Here is a 23968-nt window from a genome sequence, read left to right as displayed (position 1 = left end):
TCAGGCGGCTTTCTAAGCTCGTGCCCTAAAATTAGCCCAGAGGTTTCGCTAGATGTCAGGGCGCTTCCTGCAGCCCTGGCTGGACTTCCCAGAGCTTGTTTAGCAAATTTAACAGCTTCCACCTTGGTGTGCCCAAACAAAAAAAGTCAGTCTGCACATTTCCAAGAAAAACAAAAGAAACCGTTTTTTATCCTCAAACCCACTAAAAAAAAAGTCTCCGTGGGAGCCACACACAGTTCAGTGTGCTAGAATTTAAAAACAGGACAGCCTGCCAGCATTCTGAGTGTTCAATAATAGCAGTGGTCACCTGGGGCAGCGGAAATAACAGGGTAATGGTATTTTGAGAGGTTCCTGGAATCAGAACATAGGTCAGATTCCCCCCTTCCTTTGTTTTTAGGGAAAAATTAGTTATTCTCACAGGGACCAGGAGGCTTTGCTGTCCGGGCACAGTCTGCTTCTTCCCACAGCTGGAACTCAAACGGTAGAAAAGCATCTTGAGGCATCTGCCAACTTTTGAGCAAAGAACAGTGCATATTCAGCCTTCAAAATGGAGAGTACAGGGCTTAGGAACAGACTCAAGAAAGGGAAAAGCACCTATCACTGTTTCGGGATGAGTTATGGGGTATGATCGGAAACAACAGAACACAGAATTGGTGGCAAAGGGGCTGGAGAGATGGCCCGATGGTTAAGATCACCGGCTGCTCTTCCAGAGGACTCGGTTTAACACACGGCACCCAACACTCTTCTCTGGCCTCCTCAGACACCAGGCATGCAAGTGGTGCACAATAATACATGCAGGCAAAATGCCCATGCACATTAAAAACAAAACAACCCTGTCTGCAATTCCAGTTCCATGGGATCCGACACCCTCTGCTGGCCTCTGCTGGCACTGCACACACATGATGTGCACACATACATGCCGGCAGAACAGACAAATACATACAATAAAAAAAAAAATTTAGCCAGGCGCGCGCGCGTGCGCGCACGCACGCACACACACACACACACACACACACACACACACACAAAAAAAAAAAAACCTGTGGTAAAGTTAATGGGGAACACAGACATGCAGTTCTTATCACATGAAACTGGACATGGCTGCAAAGCTCTTCTCCACTGTTGGGTTTCAACACAGATCTTCAGATTCAGTGAGGTTATGCACTACAAATGCACGAGGATGTGGAATGGCGGATTTTTAAAGCCTTTTTGCAGTTTTACCACCACATACTGAAAAGCAGAATGACAGAGTGTATTGATCTTTCTGGCTCTCTAATTGACTCGACATAATATCTACTCATCTTCTATAAACTTATTTAAGAAACTCAGCTTATACATCAACACAGTATATTAAGGTATTTCTAACAGTGGCTATCTGGGGAGAGAGCTAGAAGAAAGCTGTGAAAACATGAAATAATAACACCTGAAATATAATTTCCATTCTACTTAGACATAGCTGCTGAGCTGTAGAAAATATCAGGGAAACTGAAACAAGGATTGATGGAATGAACAAAGAAGGACTTGTAACAAAGCTGTTCTCGTATCCAGCTCACAAAACACATATTCCATATTTGAATAATGATTGTAGAAATTAGCTCACAGCTTCTACCCTTCATACACGATTATGAAGGCACAGAGTGTGTAACTTCATATACTGCTGATTTCCAAGGACTTCAGAGTTCTGCCACTAAAAAGGTCACTGCGGCTTTAGTTTTTATCTCTAAAGACCCTCGTCCAGCTGGGTGGTAAAGCAAAAACTGACACTGTGACCAACCGATTCTGACATCTAAAAATCAAGGAAAACGTTTCATTAAATACAGAAAAAAAACCCAAAACCCACTCAGTATATTTATCACACAGCATTTACAGCGTGTCCTTCTCATGAAAATAGGAAGGGTACACCTGAAGGGGGAGAGGTCAAAAGGTCAAAGGGGGGAGCAAAGGAGTGTGATGGGACATATATGAGAGGAGGGCTGCTCTCAAAGAGGAAGGAAAAAAGGAAATAGATAAATGACTGGCTGGGCGGCGGTGGTGCACACCTTTAATCCCAGCACTTAGGAGGTAGAGGCAGGTGGATCTCTGTGAGTTCGAGGCCAGCCTGGTCTACAGAGTGAGATCCAGGACAGGCACCAAAACTACACAGAGAAACTCGGTCTCAAAAAAACAAACAAACAAAAAAAAAAAAAAAAAAAGAAAGAAAAAATTAAAAAAACAAAAAACAAAAAACTTCTCAGGCCAGTGAGTGGCTAAGCAGGTAAAGCACCTGCCGTCTCTTCACACCTGCATTAAAGCTCCAGGATCCACACCTGAATTAAAGCTCCAGGATTTACACCTGAATTAAAGCTCCAGGATCCACACCTGAATTAAAGCTCCAGGATTCACACCTGAATTAAAGCTCCAGGATTCACACCTGAATTAAAGCTCCAGGATCCACACCTGCATTAAAGCTCCAGGATCCACACCTGAATTAAAGCTCCAGGATCCACACCTGAATTAAAGCTCCAGGATTCACACCTGCATTAAAGCTCCAGGATCCACACCTGCATTAAAGCTCCAGGATCCACACCTGCATTAAAGCTCCAGGATCCACACCTGAATTAAAGCTCCAGGATTCACACCTGAATTAAAGCTCCAGGATCCACACCTGCATTAAAGCTCCAGGATCCACACGTGCATTAAAGCTCCAGGATCCACACCTGAATTAAAGCTCCAGGATCCACACCTGAATTAAAGCTCCAGGATCCACACCTGCATTAAAGCTCCAGGATTCACTTACACGGCGGAGGGAGAAAACGAACTTCTACGAGTTGTCTTCTGACGCCACCCCCCAACTCCTTGACCCCCAGAGTCACATAATGCCCCTCCTCCAAATTAATTTTAAGATTCAAAAATTTACACATGTTTCTTGTCACCTTCTTCACGAGGACAGTTATTTAGACCCTGGCCCTATCGATTAAGTCTCTCAAAACCTGTAGAAGTTCTCTCCAAACTGCCCGAAGAGTTCAGTGCTTGCTCTAAGTGTCCAACTCCCATTGTAAAAACAAAACAATGAAGCATGCAAGTGATAACAAAGAACTTTGTAATGCTTCTAAAACTGCTCAAACTAATAACAAAACCTTAAGCTCTGGGTCGGGAGAGATGGATCAGCAGTTAAGAGCAACGGCTGCTCCTACAGGACCCAGGTTCGATTCTCAGCACATGACCACTCAAAATCATCTGTCACTCCAGCCCCAGGGGATCTGAGGGCCTCTTCAGGCCTCCTCAGGCACTGAACGTATGGGGTGCACAGACATACATGCAGGCAAAACATCCATACACATATAAAACATCTTTAAAAAACCAGACAAAACGGTCCCTTTGGCCTACCTTCTTCTGTGGGGTTGAATCCACAGATGTCGCAGATGCAGCGAACCCACTTGTTCATGTCCTCCTCACTGTCCGCCACCAAGTAGAAGATCCGGTCGATGGTGTTGATATCAAAGATGTAGCTGTTTTCAAACTCCTTCTTGTTGAATGTCAGCCCGGCATCGACTTGCTGGCATAAGTTTAGATCAATAATCCGGATAGGTTTCTTGGCGTGGTCATTTTTGTAGTACTCCAGGACGTCGGGGTCTCCAGTCAAACGGCCACTGCGCAACACAAACCACCTTCGCTTCCATGCCTAGGAACAAGCAAAACAGCCACCTGCCGTCAGGAAGGCACACTCTGCGGTGACACGTTTATGAAGCCAATTGTATAAAGGCAATGTCTGAAAAAGTTGTCACATCTTGTATCAGTTCTCCCGTGACACAACAGAAGTCGAATATAAAATCGTTTCAATGAAGAGTGTTGGGAAAATGGTATGAGCCGAAGATCCAGGTTATGCTAAGTGAAGGAAGCCGTTCACAAAGGGTAAACACCATGATCCTGTTATAGGAAGCACTTGAGAGAGAGAGAGGAGAGAGGGGAGAGAGAGGGCAGAGAGGAGGGGGGGAGAGAGGAGAGAGGTTGTTGCAGAAAGGGGAGGAGAAGGTTCTAGAGAAATGGCCAAAGTGTTTAATGATGTGAATGTACTTAGTAACACTGACCTGGTTAGTTAGAATTAGTTAAAATTTTACCACTTTAAAACAACAATGGTTTTCCATATCTTAATATGCCAAAGAAGGGCTGGAGAAATGGTTTGGTAGGGAAGAGTCTGCTATACAAGCACGAAGACCTGAGTTCAGGTCCCCAACACCTATACAAAAAGCTGCATGTGGCCATATGTGCATCTCTATCCCTACTACACAGGGCAGAGACAAGAAGGGTGGCTGGGGCTTTCTGGCCACCAGCCTAGCTCTATATTCAGTAAGAGACCACAAAGGAATAAGGCAGAGAGGGACAGAGCGGGTCACCTGACGTCCTCCTTTGGCCTCCATGAGCTGACACACATGCACACTGTCCCCACCCCTACACACAAAAGAATACACTTATGGTGCTTCCTCATAGGAGATTTAAACTCTAGTATTCTCTATTTTCTCAGGAGTGAGACAATGGAGGAGGGAGAAATGGGCTTGGATGTTTTCCTGGTTGCTTCCTTGGGATGCTAGCAATGATCTGCCATTCTAATGGCATTTTAATCTGTTGTTCTCAAACTACAGAGATCTGTATTCCCAAACTGTTATAGTTCTCTTCCTAACACACACGCACATACACACTGACACATGCACACTATATTCAATATCTCCTTCTTCTATATCTTTAATGCCATTCCTGAAGAAAGTTTGGGGAGTTGGAGAGATGACTCAGTAGTTAAGAGCACTGGCTGCTCTTATGGAGGACCCAGGTTCAGTTCCCAGCACCCACATGGCAGCTCAAACCATCTGTAACTCCAGTTCCAGGTTATCCAACAACCCCTCTTATGGTCTCCAAGGGCACCTCCAACACACATATGATGCATATATATACATGCAGACAAAACACTCAACACATAAAATTAAATGAATAAGTAGAAAGAGAATCTTCTAGAAGAGGCTGTAATTCCTACTACCACCTTCTCTAAAGCCTATATTCATTGGCTAAAGCAGGACTAGATGGCTGAGTTTTCTTTGCCATCTCTGGCCCTGGACCCCAAACCAAGCCTCACTGCTTTGAGTTTTATCCTCTATACAGATAAATAGTAAAAGGCAGTAAATCTCAGTCATCTTCTAAGATGCATCCACACTTCAGAATGAACCCTGAAGACAAGGTGGCCTAAAGATGGCACTCTGAGAACCAGGAGGACTGAGACACACATTTCTACAGCTCTAGGAGCATCTAACATGGCCACTGTTTTGTTCACTGTCACAGTGTGTCAATGTTTGAGTTTTGGAAAACTGTACCCACACACACACTGCATGTCCTTCTAGTAACCAGTGGGATAAAGTCAGACTCGTGCTCAGTGGTTTCCATCACCCAATAGGAATTTGGTTTCCTATGGTCTCATCAGACTGAGAATGAGCTTCATGTTTGTGCTGCTGATGTAAGTCGACCCCCAACGCAAGCACTCCTGTGTCTTCATTCACACCTATAGATGTGTGCTCATCAACTCAAGTACTCCTGTGTCTTCACTAACACCTATAGATGTGTGCTCATCAACTCAAGTATTCCTGTGTCTTCACTAACACCTAGAGATGTGTGTTCATCAACTCAAGTATTCCTGTGTATTCATTAACACCTAGACATGTGTGTTCAACTCAAGTATTCCTGTGTCTTCATTAACACCTATAGATGTGTGTTCATCAACTCAAGTACTCCTGTGTCTTTATTAACACCTAGAGATGTGTGTTCATCAACTCAAGTATTCCTGTTCTCATTCACACCTAGAGATGTGTGTTCATCAACTCAAGTACTCCTGTCCTCATTCACACCTAGAGATGTGTGTTCATCAACTCAAGTACTCCTGTGTATTCATTAACACCTATAGATGTGTGTTCATCAACTTAAGTATTCCTGTGTATTCATTAACACCCAGAGATGTGTGTTCATCAGAAAGTATCTCTTGTTTAAAACCACCAAAAGCAAAATGACAAATGCTCCGTATTATCTATGTATCACAAATTTGGCAAATTTAACTAAAAAGCACTATAACATCATCTTAAAAATAGCTTCATTTTATTCTGAAAATACATGAAAAAAGATTACTAACTAATATAATATCCATTTCTCTAGCAGATAACTTGGGTTTAGCCTCCATATCAACCAAATTTTATAACAAATTCCAATGGAGGTGCTAGGAACCCAGCGGTCTGAGGTAGAAACAGGGGGCCCAAGCAACCTACATGACAAAACTTTAATAATTCTCCTACTGTAATCACAAGTGAATTAGTTTGGGTGATAACTTTAGGTTTACTATGTTAGAAATATTTTAAGTAAATATCAAATATCAAATATCAATCATGTAAATTTTAAAACTACTTTAAATTATATCAATTAGGTGAATTAAGAAAAGAAAAATTGCTGGGCGGTGGTGGCGCATGCCTTTAATCCCAGCACTTGGGAGGCAGAGCCAGGAGGATCTCTGTGAGTTCGAGGCCAGCCTGGGCTACAGAGTGAGATCCAGGAAAGGCGCAAAGCTACACAGAGAAACCCTGTCTTGAAAAAACCAAAAATAAATAAAGAAAAGAAAAATCTGTGAGTTAATCAGTCAATGAGTTTTTGATTATTCTGAGAATATTGCACCAGGTACTTGTGAGAAGACAAATAAGCTACTTGGGCCTGTGAACCCCAAGGAGTGTAATTCTCAACAGTGAAGGAAACATTTCACACCCATGCAAACTCTTCAAAACGTAACAATGCCAGCAAAACACCCACAGTAACAGTGATAAATGATAGACATTCATTTGTGGAAAAATATACGTAATCCTTACTGAAAAAAAAACCCACATGTAATTCTTTTTTTTGGGGGGAGGAGGGTTTTGAGATGTTTTCCCTGTGTAGCCCTGGCTGTCCTGAACTCTGTAGATCAGGCTGGCTTGAACTTAGAGGTTCACCCGCCTTTGCTTCCTGAGTGCTGAGATTAAAGGCACCAACATGAAATTCTTCTTCTTTTTTTTTAGATTATTTATTAGGTATATAATGTTCTGCTTGTATCTATGCTAGAAGAGGGCACCAGATCTCATTATAGATGGTTGTGAGCCACCATGTGGTTGTTGGGAATTGAACTCAGGATCTTGGAAGAGCAGCCAGTGCTCTTAACCTCTGAGCCATCTCCCCAGCCCCCAACATGCTATTCTTCTTTTGTTTTTTGAGACAGGGTTTCTCTGTGTAGCTTTGCACCTTTCCTGGAACTCACAGAGATTCACCTGCCTCTGCCTCCCAAGTGCTGGGATTAAAGGCGTGCGCCACCACCACCTGGCTTCCCAACATGCAATTCTTAAGTATCAGTATTTTATTTTTATTTTTGTGGAAGCAGCATTTCATTTATCCTAGGCCTGCCTTTAACTCTTGATCTTCTTGTGTTCTGGGATTACAAGCATGTAAACACTCGGTTTATGTGGTTTTGAGGACCAAGCCCAGGGCTTCCTATATGCTAGGCAAGTGGTCTTATCAACAGAGGTACATCCCCCACCCCTAATATCAATATTTTAGATTAACTTCCCAAGGAAGTAAAGAATGTGTCCAGAAGAAGGCAGAATGGAGCTCTGTGGACGTTCCAAGTAACAGGAAATCACAAGGTGATAGATACACATGAATGTGGCACTGGATTACAAAAATCTACCTATTTAATTCAAATAAATAACAGTCATCCTCATCAAATTATCACCTTTCAGGGTGTGGCAGTGCACACAAGACTCTGCCAGACTCCCCCCACCCCCCTTAAAGCCTGACATAGCAATGGTCATGTAGAAAGGAAGAAAACAGTATTATTTATGCAAGGCCATCACAGGAGCCTCGCTCTGCTTAGTGATTTTTCCAGATTGAAGAGGTTCTGTTTTTAAATACAGAAACGACTTTTAAAATTTTAATGGCTCACAAGGAAATCTTTCTGAAATGCCTTACTACATAATTCATTGACCATATTCTCCCATCCCCAGTGGCTCAGGCTGAATAGAACAGGCATCGGTATCTAAACTGCATCTCAGCGAGGCTGCTGGGCTGTGGAACAAGTCCACTGCTGGGTCTGCACCCTACTCCTCAGCTTTTTTAGGTATGTGGGTGTGCATGTGTGTGTGTGTGTGCATGCAAGTAGAGGGTACAGGTCAACCTTGGATGTCACCCTCAAACACTGCATGCCTTGCTTTGTATTTTTTTAGATTGGTCTAGAATTGGTCTGGAGCTTGCCAAGGAGGCTAGGCTGTCTGGCCTGTGAGCCCCGTGACCTGCTCTTCTTTACCTTTTCAGGGCTGGGCTTAGGAGCACATCCCACCATGCCCAGCTTTTTGGCATGGGTTCTGGGGATCTAACTCAGGTCCAAATGCTTGCATGGATGGTCTGTACCTTCTCAACCTAGCCGCTCCCAGCCTGGTCTACAATCTTTCCAGTGTAGTTTCTAGCCTTATCCCTTACATTTTTTATCATCTATCTCTTCTGTCTTCCAGAGGACAAACTCGGCATATTCTCTTTACAAAAGTCTATTATGTTCTTTCTTCCCCCAACCTTTAGGCCATTCCTTTGTGGCCATCTTCAGAGTTCCCAAAGGAAATAAAGTTGTATAGTTTGGGGAAGTATTAAATGCACTCTATGGCCTCATTAAAATGAGATCAGTGCTTTCCAAACCTCTTCCATGTGAGAAAAAGACATACATGTGAAAAAACACATGCAAAATAACTGCTCCCAAACACTGCTGGTGTGGTGGGGAAACCACAAGCCCAGAGGAGAATGGGCTGGCAGTCGTCCTGTGTGCCTTTGAGACACGTGAAGTATCACTTTCTGTGTCCTGTTTGAACAGCTCCCCTCATCCGGCCCTTGCCATCACCAACACCCAAAGGCCTTTAGAAACTGCGCTAGCCACAGTGGGCCAGAGACTCCAGGAGTAGAGTAGACCCCATCCAAACATGAACCCTTAAGACAGGAAGCTGCAGCCTGGACACACAGAACCAAGCCAGGCAGCACCTGCCACTTATTTATTTATTTTCAACATGGTCCAAATGTGAACGTTTGTCTCAGTCACAAAATGAGTCACTCTCATTGAATGTGGCCCCGATGAAACGGGAGAAACAAAAGCAATTACACAAACTCACACTTGAACAAGGCAGATACAAAGGTTCTCTGGATTGTGGGACAAAGCACAGTTTAGTCACAGAATAAAGCTCGATGCTGGACAAGAGCTCTGACATCAGCTCCCTTGCTAATCACAGCACAAAGACGTCTCTGTTTTGTCCGAGCACAAAACAGGCCCACATAAGTCAGTCTTTGTTATCTGAAAATATCTGGGATTCTTAAAGTTTGTCCTATTTTTATCCGGCTGTCTTGGTAGCCCCAGAGACAGCTGAAGGCTGCCTTCCAGCCTTGCCTGAGTAACAGACAAGGCAGATAGTTTTCCTGACACCTTCAAAATCAAATGCTCAGATTCTCGTGAAAATCTCATGAAAAACCATTTTAAGTATTAGACTTCCATGATGTGCAGGTAATGAAACAGAATCCATAAAACTAGTTGAGAATAATTAAATAACAACTTATGGAATTATTATCATTTCTTACATACAATAAAGACTGCAACTTCAAGCAGAATCAACAATACAGTACCGACTTCAGTGAATCTGCTTATTAATAAGGCTTTAAGTGTACCACACTCTGACACCGACTCCCCTGCTTACTGGTTTACTGTTTGCTACAGGAGAGAGCCCAAGTTCTCTGATAGGGCATAATGACCAGCCCTTATCTTTCCAGCCTCCAGTCACACCTCAAAGACTTGCAGTCCTCCTGGGTCTCCTTTCCGGCCTCTGGCCCTAACACGTGCTGTTCTTTACACATGTTCCACCCCTGGACTCAGCTCAGCCCCCTCCCGCCCCACCCCTGGGCTGGCTTGGAGCCCTGCATTCTCACCTCCTTCAAGTCACAGACTGTTTGGTACTCTTACATCCGAATTACTTGGGGGAGCCTTGTCTTCTCACCTTGCCCCAAAGGGAGCTTCTATCAACCACCAATGGTGACGGTGACGCAGTCAAACCCTTTGAAGCAAGGCTGAGAAATGGATGTTTCTCATATGACCTCCACATCACTGGCCTGGGCACAGTCGGCTTGAACTCTCAAGACCTTTCAGGAGAGGATAGGGGTGCATAAATACTCACTTAATTTGTTTCTCAGCCTCTAAATATACAAGAGGATGTTTATGAACTTCAGTTGAAAAGAACTGTCTGTACAAACACTGTCTGCATTTAAGCAGATCAGGCAAGGCTAAGCTGAATTCAGGCAGACCTGACACACTTGATGAGATCTGAAAACAGGTTTCTCAGCTACTAAACAGTATGAGCACATCAGCAACAAGGTACAGATGGAGTCCTGTCATTTAGTGGGAAGCACCGGAATTCCCACCTGGACCATCCCTTGCTATGCTATTAACGAGCTTACAGAACATTTCTAATTAGCCTGAGTGGTGTTTAGGTTCAGTTTTAAAGAAAGACCACCATTTCTGCCATCCACTTGTTCTCGAAGCCTTCCTTCTGTGGTTAGAAATCACTGGAGAACTCTGCTTATAAGAGGTGAATAATGCCTTCAGAACAGCTACACCGTCATGGCGGATCTGTGCGTGCGCAGAGTAGCTGGCCTCCAAACACAGCACTTTTCCCAAATGCTTCTGAGCTATTTTTCTAACTAAACATGAGCCCATTCTTTAGTTTGTATTTCTTTGTATCATCAACAATTGACAAATTATTAAGATCTTGAAAGCCTTGATAAGACAACCTAGTGTTTTCTGCCCCCACCAAAACTCACCACAGAGAGCCAGTGAAATGAAAAGACCTCAGGGAAAGAACCCAGAGGTCTAAATTACCAAAGTTGAAGCATTTGTTAAGGATAGCATATGAGCCTGCATCTTCCACACCAGGCTGTCTCCCGAGCTCTCCTTTCCACACCATTACACTTCATTTCTTTCTATTGTTTGTACCCCCAAAGACCTACATCCTTCACCCAATGATCAACTGCCTTCAAAACCCACATCAAGACATTTGTTTAAAAAGCCCCAACTCCCTCCCAGTGAAAGCACCTGCCATCTCCCGCTCCTCTGTGCTCTTCATAGACAGCACCAGAGAGCCCACAGACAGTCCTGCTTGCTCACGGGAGCTAAAGAGAGGTCTTCAGGACCCTCAGAGGCTGCCGGAGCCCAACAAAGTTTCCATGAATGAGACACAAATGGCCACAGATGTCAGCCTGTGTCCACCCAAGAAGGTGCGGGAGAAAGTGCAGCGGAACTGGTTTTGTTCTGAAGTCTACTAAAACGTACCACACAATTGATGCTTTGTGGGGGAACTGAACAGCAAGTTCTTCGGTGGCTAGAATGCAACTTTACACATAATCTCAGAAATCTGTAAACTGTCATGAAGACGCTAGAGCTTTTGTCGTTTGGGTTGAGATTTCTGAGGCAGTCTCATATAGCTGCCTCTCACGTGCTGTGCAGTAGAGGTTGGCTCCTGTCTCTATGACCCAAGTGATGGGATTACAGGTGTCGGCTACCATGCCTAGTGAGAACACTGAATTATTTTATCTATCATCTGTCTGCCTGCCTGTCTGCCTGTCTGCTTATCTATCTATCTATCTATCTATCTATCTATCTATCTATCTATCTATCTATCTACCTACCTACCTACCTACCTACCTACCTACCTATCTATCTATCTATCTACCTACCTACCTACCTACCTACCTACCTATCTATCTATCTATCTATCTATCTATCTATCTATCTATCTATCTATCTATCTGGTTTTTTGAAACAAGGTTTCTCTGTGTAGCCCTGCCTGTCCTAGAACTCACTCTGTAGACCAGGCTGGCCTCTAACTCAGGGATCCACCTGCCTCTGCCTCCTGAGTGCTGGGATTAAGGGGTATGTACTATCTTGTCTGTCTGAGAACACTGAATTTTTTTTTTCTTTTTTTTGAGAAAAGGTTTCTCTGTGTAATGTAAAGGTTTCTCGTGGAACCTGTCTTGTAGCCCAGGCTGGCCTCGAACTCACAGAGACCCGCCTGCCTCTGCCTCCTGAGTGCTGGGACTAAAGTTGTGTGCACCACTCTGCCTGGCTGAACACTGAATTTTTTAATGATATAAGTTCGAATAAAGTTCAAAAGCAGGAAAATGGTTAAATTATGTGATACCTGTACAATAAATCCATGTGAAACATTTTAAAACTATTTAAAAAATATATGAAATATGCCCACAAGATAATTGTCTAATTAAAAAAAAAAGTTGCATGGCTCATGTCTGTCTGTAATCCCAGCACCTGGGAAGCTGAGGCAGGAGGAATGCCATAAATTCAGTCAGACTGAAACACACAGCGAGTTACAGGCTAGCCCTAGACTACTGAGACCTTGTCTCAGACAACAGCAGAATAACCAAACAAAAGCTGCAGACTTCTCCATAAGGTATGATTCTATTTGTGTGAAAATCATGTGTGCATGCACCCAACACTGTTTAGAGAAAGGTCAGAAAACATGCATATCCCACTGGTAACGGTGATGACTGTCCCAGGGGTCAGAGGTCCAGACAAGCTGCACATTCTTATTTTATATATACATATTATACTTCAGGATAATCTGATTTTTTCAATGATCTTCCATTTATTACTTTTATAATAGAAATGTTATATGTTTTAAGTTTATGCCTAAAAGGCTTTGAAAAATAAAATGAATTTTAAAAAAAAATCTAGGAATGGTGTACATAAAATAAAAAGTTTGTGTTGCCTGGAAATGCCATTTTCTTGTTCCTCTGCAATTAGTGAATGAATTTCAAGTTTCTCTCAAATACAGAATTCCAGGATACATCTGGAAGCAGCTTAGTCAGGAAATGGCTTAAACAAAGACGTGGTTTTGAAGACTGGATTTAGGGGTTAAAAACAAACAGGCAGCAAAGCTGGTGCACACTTAAAATAGATAAGCACACTGCCCCTCCCCCACCTAACAACCATGGCATTCTCACTGCCTTGAAAAGCCACATCAGCTAGTAGTCATGCACTCAGATGTGTAAGTATCTAAAAACATAAAGTACGTGCCTAGGGACTTGCTTTCTCCATTCAAACTACTAAATTTCCAAAATACTGCTCCAAGTGTAAATGAAGTCAAGAAAAACAAACTAGCCATGAACAGGGACAAAAGAGAAGCCACCTGCTTTCAAACGTGCAGTTGTGTTCCAGGAAGCATTATCTTCTCTCTCAGAGCAAAATAAGGAAAAAGCAGGCTTTGTGGGAATTTCCACCCCGCCAGCTCTATCATTACGACCGTCTGTTCCAAACACACACAGCCTAAAATTTCCTGTTTTTAAGCCATGGTCACCATTTTCTAGCCTTGTTCTATCTGTGCTAACTTTAGTTTAGTAACATAAACAAGAGAACATGCTGGAAACATTGAAGAACGACGCCTCACTCCAAGCCCTCGGCTGTCCGGCGAACTTCCGAAACACCAGTTTTCCAGGCTTTGCTTGGATGAAAACAGGTTAATGTGTGGAGAGGGTGAAGGAGGCTGACAACAATGGAACCAAATTCAACAGGAGCTGGAGAAAGAAAGCTTGAGGAGCTTTTGTGTAGACAGCTGCTAAACTGCTGCCTCTCTGACAGCCGGGGTATAAATTCTGCATTAAAACAAGCATGCACAGCCACAACAGAAATGAGTCGGTGTATTTTTTTAATATAAAGAAAAAGTACTTAAACTTTTTTCCTGAGGCATGAACTGACTGAGAACTTGACGAAAGCAAGCAGAGCGTTTCCTGGGGGTGGGGTGGGAGAACTAACAACAGGCACAGGCTAGGAACCGTGAAGCAGGACTTCTCTTTAACACTGACTACAGAAAAAGGCTGCTCTACCTTGGACTCCAGGCTGGGAAGTGGAGTTACCAACATGCCAAGCCGGGCATCCTCTGGTGCTAATTCTCAGTAGAGCACTTTGGGGCATTTGGGGGTATTTTTTACTAATGAACACTAACTACTGCTTGTATCTAGTTGTATTTCCAGTTGTTGAGACAAGCCCACCCTCTGCTCCCAGAGTTTCTTACTTATTCTGACCAAGAGAAGGCTGGGAAAAGATAACCATGCCACTTTCTGCATGAGCTGGAGGCCTTGTAGCTTGGGTTCACTGTCTCTTCTCCTCCTCACCACCTCAGACACTGAGATGAAAGCCCAGGTGGAACGAGGTCATCCATGTCTGGGGAGCAGCATTGGCAAGAGGCAGCTGCAGTTTCTATGTTATCCAGCCAGCTGAGAGCCAGCTGAGATTTGCAGCTAGCCAAGAACACATATGTAATGGGGTCCTTCTCCTGTGAAGGCAGAGGTGGACTGAGTGCCCGGGTAGAGACCCACCAATCTAGCTAAGCAAGCCAAAGGGCACAAGCGTTATTGTGAGCCCAAGCATGCCAGAGCAGACAGGCAGTGGCAGAACCAGAGCATTGACGACTGTTGCAAAAACAGAGCTGATTTTCTGACTTCATTGAAATTTGGCTGCTGTGGCCTGCAGCTGTCGTGTGGACACTACCGTTTGAAAGGACAATTCTGTAACTCATGGATGAGGCAGCATCTTGCGGCAAAGTCCAGCTCCAAACAACGAGACCCACAATGAACATTCTACTGTGCACCACTGTAAGCTGGGTGTCTACCCTAGACCACGGATGCATGTCACTCATTACTGCCACTGCTATTGGAAAACAATGGCCTTGTTTACATAAACTTGTATTTCAAGAAATGCTGCTGGTGTGGCGGCACACACATTTAATGCCAATACTGGGAGACAGAGGCAGACAGGTCTCTGTGAACAAGGCCAGCCTGGTCTACAGAGTGAGGCGGGGACCAGCCAGGGCTACATCCCAACACCTGTCTCTGCTGGTCTGGAGATTTAGCTCAGTAGGGTGGTTGCCTAGAATCCATGAATCCTCATTGATACCCAGCCATCACAGAAAACCCGGCGTGTTGGCGCATGCTTGTAATCTCAGCATTGGGAGGCAGAAGCAGAAGCACAGGACGTTTCAGGCCGGACTCTGCTGCTATGGAATGCCGTCTGCTACTCAGGCCACAGCCGTTCCCCTCTGTAACTCCCAGCAGCTGTGATTACCCATAGCAGTGGTCCTCACCCTGTGGGTCTCGACCCCCACAGGGTCGCGATCATATCAGATATTTACATTATGATTCATAACAGTAGCACAATTACAGTTATGAGGAAGCATCAAAATAATTTTACAGTTGGAGTCACCACAACATGAAGAACTGTATTAAAGGGTCACAGCATCAGGAAGGTTGAGAACCAAGGGTTTACACAAGGCTTCTACACAAGACTAGGCCTATGGAGGAAGGCAAGGGCTCATGAGGCCCTACCTCTCATCAAAGATTTACCGACAGCTAACATTTCTGGGAGAAAGAGGGACATTTTCATGAGTGGTATGGTCACTCAGATGCTCACAAACTATCTGTGCTGCTTTAAGTAACCCTCAATTGAGCACACTGGTTCACCCCGCTAGACCTCGGTCCATGGTTGGTACCTTTCTGGGGTGAACAGACTTTTTTGTCTCTCCAGGAAAAGTTCACACAAAGCTACATAGTGAAGCCAAGGCCAGTCTGGGCTACAGAAGACCCAAAACAAAACCCAACCCAAAATAAACAAAAACCCCACCAAAACATTAATAGCAATAGTGTGTGTGTGTGTGTGTGTGTGTTTATTTTATCTTCTGGCTGGAGAGTTGCTCAGGAGTTCAGAGTCGATGCTGATCTTCCAGAGGAACTGAGTTCAGTTCTCAGCACCTACACCAGATAGCTCACACCAATATGTAATTTCTGCTCCAAGGGACTCAACACCCTCTTCTGGCCTCCACAGGTACCTGCACACATGGGCACAAGCCCCCACAAAGAAACACACATCTGCACGCAATTACAAATAACAAACACAAATAAAAAAAAATGCTATCTTCTGCAAACACCATCAAATCTCTCAACTCCATTTGTTCACCGTCCCAGCCGAAAATATTTATTTCTGGGGTAAAATGGGTGTTTGCTTTTGAGTTTTCAGCAACTGTAAAAACACGCTGACTTTCTAAGTTTCTTGTGGCACATTCACAATGTATAATAAAGCAGTGTGGTGGTACAGTAAGAACCGGACCACAGGGGCCAGAGAGGTGGGTCATCAGTAAGAGCACATACCACTCCTGCAGAGGATCTGGAGTCAGCTCCTAGCACCTATACGGCAGCTCATAGCTGCCTGTAATTCCAGTTCCAGGGGAATGAGATGCTCTCTTCTAACCTCCAAGGGATCCTGCACATGTGGTGGACACACACATGCTAGGCACACACACATCCCCATAAAAACAAGTAATAAAAATTTGTTTGTTTTTAATTGGGTCACAGTTCACAAACAGTACTTTAACATGTATCACTAAAGTATTGACAAAACAAATTTAAATTTCCATAATGATATTAATATGTAATAAGCCTGGATGATGCTCATATACTTTCTTCTGAACATACAACTCAGTTTAAGGCTTCAGACCAAAGGCATGAGGTAATTGTGAGTTTCCTTGGGGAACGACTCCAACAAGATAAATCACGTGTGCACTAGAGTTACTAATGCAGACAAGACAAGTGACCTTATCCAAAGACAAGCACCAGGTACAAAATGGGCTCCAAGACAACACTCCCTTCACAAAGAGGGAAGTAAAGTTCTCTAATGCAAACATGGAAGGCTCGATCACATGTGATGCCGGGCGTTATTTCCATTCATGTAATAATCCAAGCATGATCTTGTCACACAAGAAAAGCTGTTGACTATAAACCTCTTTTTGCTTGTAAATCATGCAAGTACTAGCCAGCCCGTTCTAGGCTGTAGACCCAAACTGAACCCATCTTCCTGTTTCCTGTCAACTTTCCATTGCTCTCTTAACCACACTCAAGCCTTGAAACCTCTGGCCAGCAGGAAAATAGTACAAGGCACTGAAGATAATACCAACAGCAAGGATCTGTGCACACACCACTGTGTTGGAGGACCAGGACACAGACAAGAGCAACAGCAAGGATCTGTGCACACACCACTGTGTTGGAGGACCAGGACACAGACAAGAGCAACAGCAAGGATCTGTGCACACACCACTGCTGTGGGATGGTCTGTATGTCAAATTGCTCTGATTGGTCAATGGCTAGGCAGGAAGTATAGGCGGGACTAACAGAGAGGAGAAAAGAAAGAACAGGAAGGCGGAAGGAGTCACTGCCAGCCGCTGCCATGACAAGCACCATGTAAAGATGCCGGTAAGCCACGAGCCATGTGGCAAGGTATAGATTTATGGAAATGGATTAATTTAAGCTATAAGAACAGTTAGCAAGAAGCCTGCCACAGCCATACAGTTTGTAAGCAATATAAGTCTCTGTGTTTACTTGGTTGGGTCTGAGCAGCTGTGGGACTGGTGGGTGACAAAGATTTGTCCTGACTGTGGGCCAGGCAGGAAAACTCTAGCTACACACCACCGTGTCGGAGGACCAGGACACAGCTGGTATAAGGAGAACCGGGGTCAGGGGCTTCTGCCAAGTGGCAGCACCTGATGGATCTTCAACTGGAATCAAAACTACGGCCAGAGTCACACAGCTCATAAAAACAAAACAAACATCCCAGACACCCACAGTCACCCACACAGCTCCACTGTGCAGCTGATGCTGGCCTACACGCTCACAGCTTTGGACGTGTTGGGAACCCTGGGAGACAATCAGAGTCAATGACATAGTATCTGAGGTACGGTAACAGACACTGCCTCTGTCTACTGGCCAACTCACAAGTTCACTGAGGTCTACAAAAGCTAAAAATAACCACATCAACATGTTTACAGTGCTTAAAAAATACAGGATCCACACAGTCATCTAAATATAGCCCTGGAGTTCAGACTGCAGGGGCTGGCTTTGGGTTTGCAGCGATGTCTCCCTGACAGGACATCACAGACACTCACATTTTGCTATCTTACTTTAAATATGCAATTGCTGGTGTTTAATGAGAAGGAAGGAGCAGTGAACTGGGGGTGAGGGAAGATAAGCAGGAAGGAGGAAGGATCCTACTTTGTGGTCCCCTGCCCCCTTTAACTAGAATGCTCCAAATTACCACAAACTCCTGCCTGATACTTGCTGGAGGGACCTGACCCCCGGGGGATGTCCTGCTTGTATTTTTCCACTCAGCACATCTACTCTCCTCCCCGGTGCTCCCGGCCCCTTCCCTTTCCTCATTCCTCATACAGAAGACTCAGAGACAACACACATAAGCAATAAAGAAGGGACCCATGAAAGGTCTCCATACAGCATCTGGCCCAACAGCTGTAGGCTTGTGAAAGACAGCAGCCAATTCTGCTCTTTTATTTGTTTGCTTTTGTTTTCCTAGATAGGGTCTCCCTATGTAGACCAGGCTGGCCTCGAATCCAGAGATCCATTTGCCTCTGCCTCACCCGAGTGCTGGGATTAAAGGCACGCGCTACCACGGCAAGCTTCTAATTCTGTTCTTGAGAAGCAAGATATTCTCAATCAAACCAAGGAAAATGTTCCCAATAAAAACCCTAACACTGGTCCTCGGTGGGAGCACAGGGGAGCCACACAAAGGCTGGCAGACAGACTGAGCATCTCATCAGTATGGTGCTGTGAGATAAACGGTCAGATACTGTTGGTTTAAATTTTATCCCTATAAAAAAACAAGAGGAGGAAACTTTTGTCACAGCTCAGCCCTCTTCTTGGAAGTAAGAAACTGCAAACATCTGCCTCTCTTAGAGGACCCTGTTGGACTTTTCATTTCTGAAGGTCGTCCAGTGTTTCAGGAGAGTTAATGTTGTGCAGGTAGTACTGTTTTCTTTAACAATTTACTTTGAAGAAATTAACAGCAAAAGTGAAAAGTTAGGGGGTGGCTACAATAAAACCACAACCATCAATAGGTGTATTTTCCATATTCGGATCCAATTTTCATTCATACGCACATACATGCTTTCAAGTGGCCACCTGCTAGAATTTCCTGTTTTGGATGGAGCTTTACCAGCCCAGTACACGCTAGCTAGACACATCCTCTGTGCCAAGCTACACCCCCAGTCTCCAGTCTTTCGAGACAGGGTTCCACTAAGTAGTGTCGGCTGGCTTTGAACCCCCAATCCCCGTCTTGCCTTCCCGAGCACTGAGAGTGCAGACGCACTAGCAAGCCTGCCCTTCTAAGCAGTCTGCAAAGAATAATGGAAATTAGAACCTCCACAGCACTGTCACTATCACGAATCCCTTCTTCCCTCCCACCAAATGGCCTTCAGGACGACCACACCTACCATCTGTGTGTACTCAGGCTCCTGCCTCTCTCACTGCTGCTCTTCTCTCAAAACCCAAGACACACTAACCCAACCAAATGGAGTGTCAACGTGTGACTTCATGTCTCTGTGCACAGATGAAGGCTACAGGGAGCGCCAGATTGTCACCAATGGTCTGGAGAGATGGCTCAGCGGTTAAGAGCACCGGCTGTTCTTCTAGAGGTCCTGAGTTCAATTCCCAGCAACCACATGGTGGCTCACAACCATCTATAAAGAGATCTGGCGCCCTCTTCTGGCCCGCAGGCATACATTCAGGCAGAACACTGTATACATGATAAATAAATAAACCTTAAAAAAAAGATAGTCACCAATAGGTGATCGTTAAGTGGTTTGATGATGGATGGACCAGAAAAGCAAGAGACACTATGTCAACAAACTGAGGAATTGCCAATGAAATAGTATAGATTTAAACTGTATAGAATTAAATATAGGAAAAACAAACTAAAAACCACTATCTGAAACATAACTAAGTAGAAAGACTTGCCCCAAGTGTCTGGGGCCTAGGAATGAAGACATGCCTGCCCCCTAGTGGAAACAGGGGAAGCTTAAAACAGGCTTGCACTGCAAAAACCCTAACAAAACAAATCTGAAAACCAAACAGCCCTGGGGCAGGAAATGGAATATAAAGCCAGAGGTTGCTTCCATCTCCTACGAATCAGTCACTCAAGAAAAGGAAGGTGACTATGGGTTCCTGGTAAGCACCTTTGACCCAGAGACAAAACGCATCTACAGCCTGGGCAAGCTGTCTGCTCATGCACCTTTGGACAGTGATCATTACCTTGTAAGGAAAAGCCCTCATTTCTAGATTGTATCTAGTTACTATGTGGACATCTCCACAGAGAAGACATCCAGGCCGACATAAGCTGGGCCCTCCATTTTCGGTTTTCAGATGTCCCAAACATGAAGAATTAAAATAAAAACATTTCCATAAAGAGGGCTCTGGAGGTCTCAGGCAGAGAGAATCAAGCACTGGCTGGGGATGGCTGCAGGCGAGGTGTGCGGCTCCTGCAGACGCACATTTATCTCTGTGGGGATCTTTCTGTGGAGAAGGGGGTGTGTGGCTTGCCTATGACCTCATCCTCAACCACAGCTGCCTTTTGAAACCAGCAGCTCCTTTTATATTAGAGCTCCCCACTAGTCCACAGGCAGTCAGTTCCTGACAGCCGGGAAGACAGGCAGGGCGGCTGGCCCGCGTACACAGCCCATCTGGGGACTCCTCCCCGGGGACTAGTGACACGGGTTCCCAAGACAGACAGCCACAGCTACACGAGAGGCATGAACAGAGTAAAACACAGAGAAACGGTGCCTGAAGGTGAGGCCCAAGCACTGGGCAGTTTCTGCCCTTCAGTGATGGGTGGTTCAATTTCTTCGTTCCTAGGCAACCAGAATGCATGGTTATCTCCGTCTCCTGAGGCGATTCCAGATTTCCCCCATATTTCAGAGCACATAATACTCCTTCTGCAGCAGTCCGAACTCTTAGAACTGTACAACAGTCAAGTGAGCAAAGGTATATAAAAATATTCTGAAACTGGAATCAAGGTACACAATAGCATTTACTTAGCCACTGCATCACCTTCCGTGGAATGCACTGGACTGATCACTTCGGCAGGTTCTAAACACTATCAGTCGCTAAGGCTCTCTGTAATCACACCTTGCATGGATGCAGCGTTAGCTTGACAGACCCCTACCAGCTTTTCTGAAGGCGGTGAAATCAGTGTAGATGGAGTACACACACCAACTTATCAAGCAAATGTCCAGGATATAGAAAGAGAAAACTGAATTTTCCTGCTTTCCTGTTCATTCACCGCTGTGAATGCCATGAAAGACGGACAGGAAGGGAGAAGGATGAGTTCACCCCCTCTGTTCGCTTCTCTTTTCCCTCTGAATCCAAGCCCCTCAGTAACAGGACACACTACGGCACACAGACGGACATTCTTGCCATTGCCTGGGATTGCTACCAGAAAAGCCAATCTCAGCCAAGGTATTCTGAAAGATTTGTTCCAGTTAAAGGTTCTGCCGTCAGGAGGAAGGAGGTGGGAGAGTGTCCCCAGCTCTCTATTCTTAGATATAGCTCCCTGAGTTAATTTTTATCCCTTGTCTCTTTTCTGTCTTCCTGCCAAATTATTTACGGTGGGGGAAACAGCTCAAATAATTCACTTTCTTAAAATTCACTATATTTAGAGAATGATGTCACCACTCAGTTTGAAATACATGATATAAGTCTTAAAGCATGCTTATATGTCTAACTTCATGTTTTGGAGTCAGTTCAAATTATTCATTAAAATGAGTAACAAAGAACAAAACACAGAAGCGGCAGCTGTTGATCTGATATCTGATTTGCATCAAGTGGTGTATTTATAGTTAGACAGCGAACTGGGCTATGCAGGAAAGAGCCGTTGCTACTCCCAAGTAATTATAGTGCAAAAAAATCAAGCAAATCGTTAATTCAAGAACGAATTATAATATATATAAATATATATATATAAATGTGTTTGTGCATATGTGTGGAGGTCAGAGGATGACTTCTGGGGTCTGTTCTCACCTCCCTCGTGTCTTTGAGGCAGGGTCTCTCAACGCTATCACTATGCAGTACTCCAGGCTGGCTGGCTCCAGAGTCTGGAGGTTCTCCTGCCTCTATCTCACAGCAGGGGCGCTGAAATTACAGGTGTGCGCTAACACACTGCAGCGTTTTTTACAAGAGTTCTGGGAATCAAACTTAGGTTATCATTTCCCTGACTCCAAAAATTATTTATTTTTTTTTACAGAGTTAGTGTTTTTATAGGTTCTGAATTAAACTTTTCTCATCAGTCGTAATTTGTAAACAAATTGAGGGCAGAGACTGAGTCTGTACTGTCTAACAAGCTCTTAGCACATTAAATAACATGCACAGACTGCAAACTTCACCTTAAGCTGCTCTATTAATCTATACGTGCCCAAAGTCAAAACATCAAGTGGTACAGAAGAGCTCTTAGGCAGCACCAGGCCTGCTGTTTTGGGAGACAGAAGTGTGCCCAGGCTTCCGTTTCTCTTCATGGATACCCACTCCCCTTCCAGTCAGCCTTGGTTTACCCCACCTCTTCACCTCATTATCATCCCCTGCCCCGCTGTGTTTGGGGAGGGGTGGGCCGACTAATTCCCTGCCTCCTAAATGTGGCTGCCTGTTACCAGAGTGCTCCCAGGGCTTGCTCCTACATGGCTCTGATGCCCACTGGACTTAGGCACAGATTTTTGTTTGTTTCCTGAGACAGGATTTCTCTGTGTAGCCCTGGCTGTCCCCAAACTCACTTTGTAGACCAGGCTAGCCTTGAACTCTGAGATTAACTTGCCTCTGACTCCCGAATACTGGGATCAAAGGCGTGTGCCACCACTGCTGGGCTAAGAACGTTTTTTGAAATTGGCCTTTATTTGTATTTTTCTTTCCTCTGTCCTTCAACTCACCTAAACCAAAGGAGAATTTGAAACATCTGTGATAAATTCAGTTTACGGTGAATATGCATAAAAGAAAGAAAGAAGGGAGCAGAAAAAGAAAGGAAGCTGTGTGTTCACAAGTGAAACAACCCGCTTTCACGCAACCTGTCACTGCAGACCTCCGGTCAGGCTTTACAGCTCCCATTCCGCTGCTTCCCAGTGCGGTTTCCCTCGGCTGGAGAGGCTTCGGGCCACACACTCACGCTGCTCCTTTTCCCGCAGTCTCCGAATGCCCGACTTTCTGGCAACACGAGCTTTTCCTTCTCTTTCTCTGCTGTTCCTCAAGCCCTTGCACTGCCCCTAAATTCCATCTGCTGTACCAGCGCGACATTCTTTCCCTTAAAGTCTGCATCAGTTTAAAGTCAGCACAGCAGCACGGTAGTGACGCTGACACGGCTCCCAGGCCCCACGGTGCTCCAGGACTGTGTTCACCTCCGTCAGGGTCCTTGTCACCTGCCTCGTGTCACTCAAAGGCAAACGCTCTCACAGACAGGCTCTAATTAAGTCCCTTCCCCCACCTCACCAATCAATTGCCTTCCTGGAGCAGTTGTAGCTTGAATATGAGTGTCCCCCATAGGCTCCTGGTCCCCAGATGGTGTCGCTGTTTGGGGACGTTATGGAACCTACAGGAGGCAAAGTCTTGCAGGAGCAAGTGGGTCACTGGGGACAGGCTTGGAGATGATATATTCTGACATCACTTCCCATTCTCTCTCTGGCTGCTTCCTGAGTGTAGATACAATGTGATCACAGTTTCATATTCTTGACACTGGGAATCTTGTCTTCTCCGCCATGACGAACTCTATCCATTTAGAAGTATAAACTGAAATAAACCCCTTCTCCTGTAAGTTGTTTCAATGGTCAGGATATTTTATCACAGCAACAGAAAACTAATATGTACCCCTCCCCCAACACACATGCACTTACTCAGCCATTCTGCACAGGTAGCTGCTGGAATCTACTCCTTGTCCGTTTTTCCCTCAGGGATGGGGGCTCATAAGCCTCATACACGAGCCAACAAATCCCTACAGCACGTCTTCCCCCTTGGTGTGCTCACCTTACTCTACCCAGGGCCC

General features: G+C 44.8%; 1 protein-coding gene across 4 annotated transcripts in view; it reads right to left on the bottom strand.

The window, feature by feature from the left end:
* The window catches only part of Gab1 (GRB2 associated binding protein 1), a 113359-nt gene that overhangs the window by 30292 nt on the left and 59099 nt on the right, over window positions 1-23968 (bottom strand). For all 4 annotated transcript variants that reach the window (XM_052727104.1, XM_052727106.1, XM_052727103.1 and 1 more), the window contains exon 2: window positions 3367-3661. In XM_052727104.1, coding sequence (XP_052583064.1) covers window positions 3367-3661 — 295 coding nt within the window. The remainder of the gene's footprint in view (window positions 1-3366; window positions 3662-23968) is intronic.

The sequence above is a fragment of the Peromyscus californicus genome, unplaced genomic scaffold, assembly GCF_007827085.1.
Source record: "Peromyscus californicus insignis strain IS unplaced genomic scaffold, ASM782708v3 Scaffold_8__1_contigs__length_139910024, whole genome shotgun sequence".
Lineage (NCBI taxonomy): Eukaryota > Metazoa > Chordata > Mammalia > Rodentia > Cricetidae > Peromyscus > Peromyscus californicus.
The sequence above is the reverse complement of the archived record's forward strand: the minus strand, read 5'-3'. Positions and strand labels throughout refer to the sequence as shown.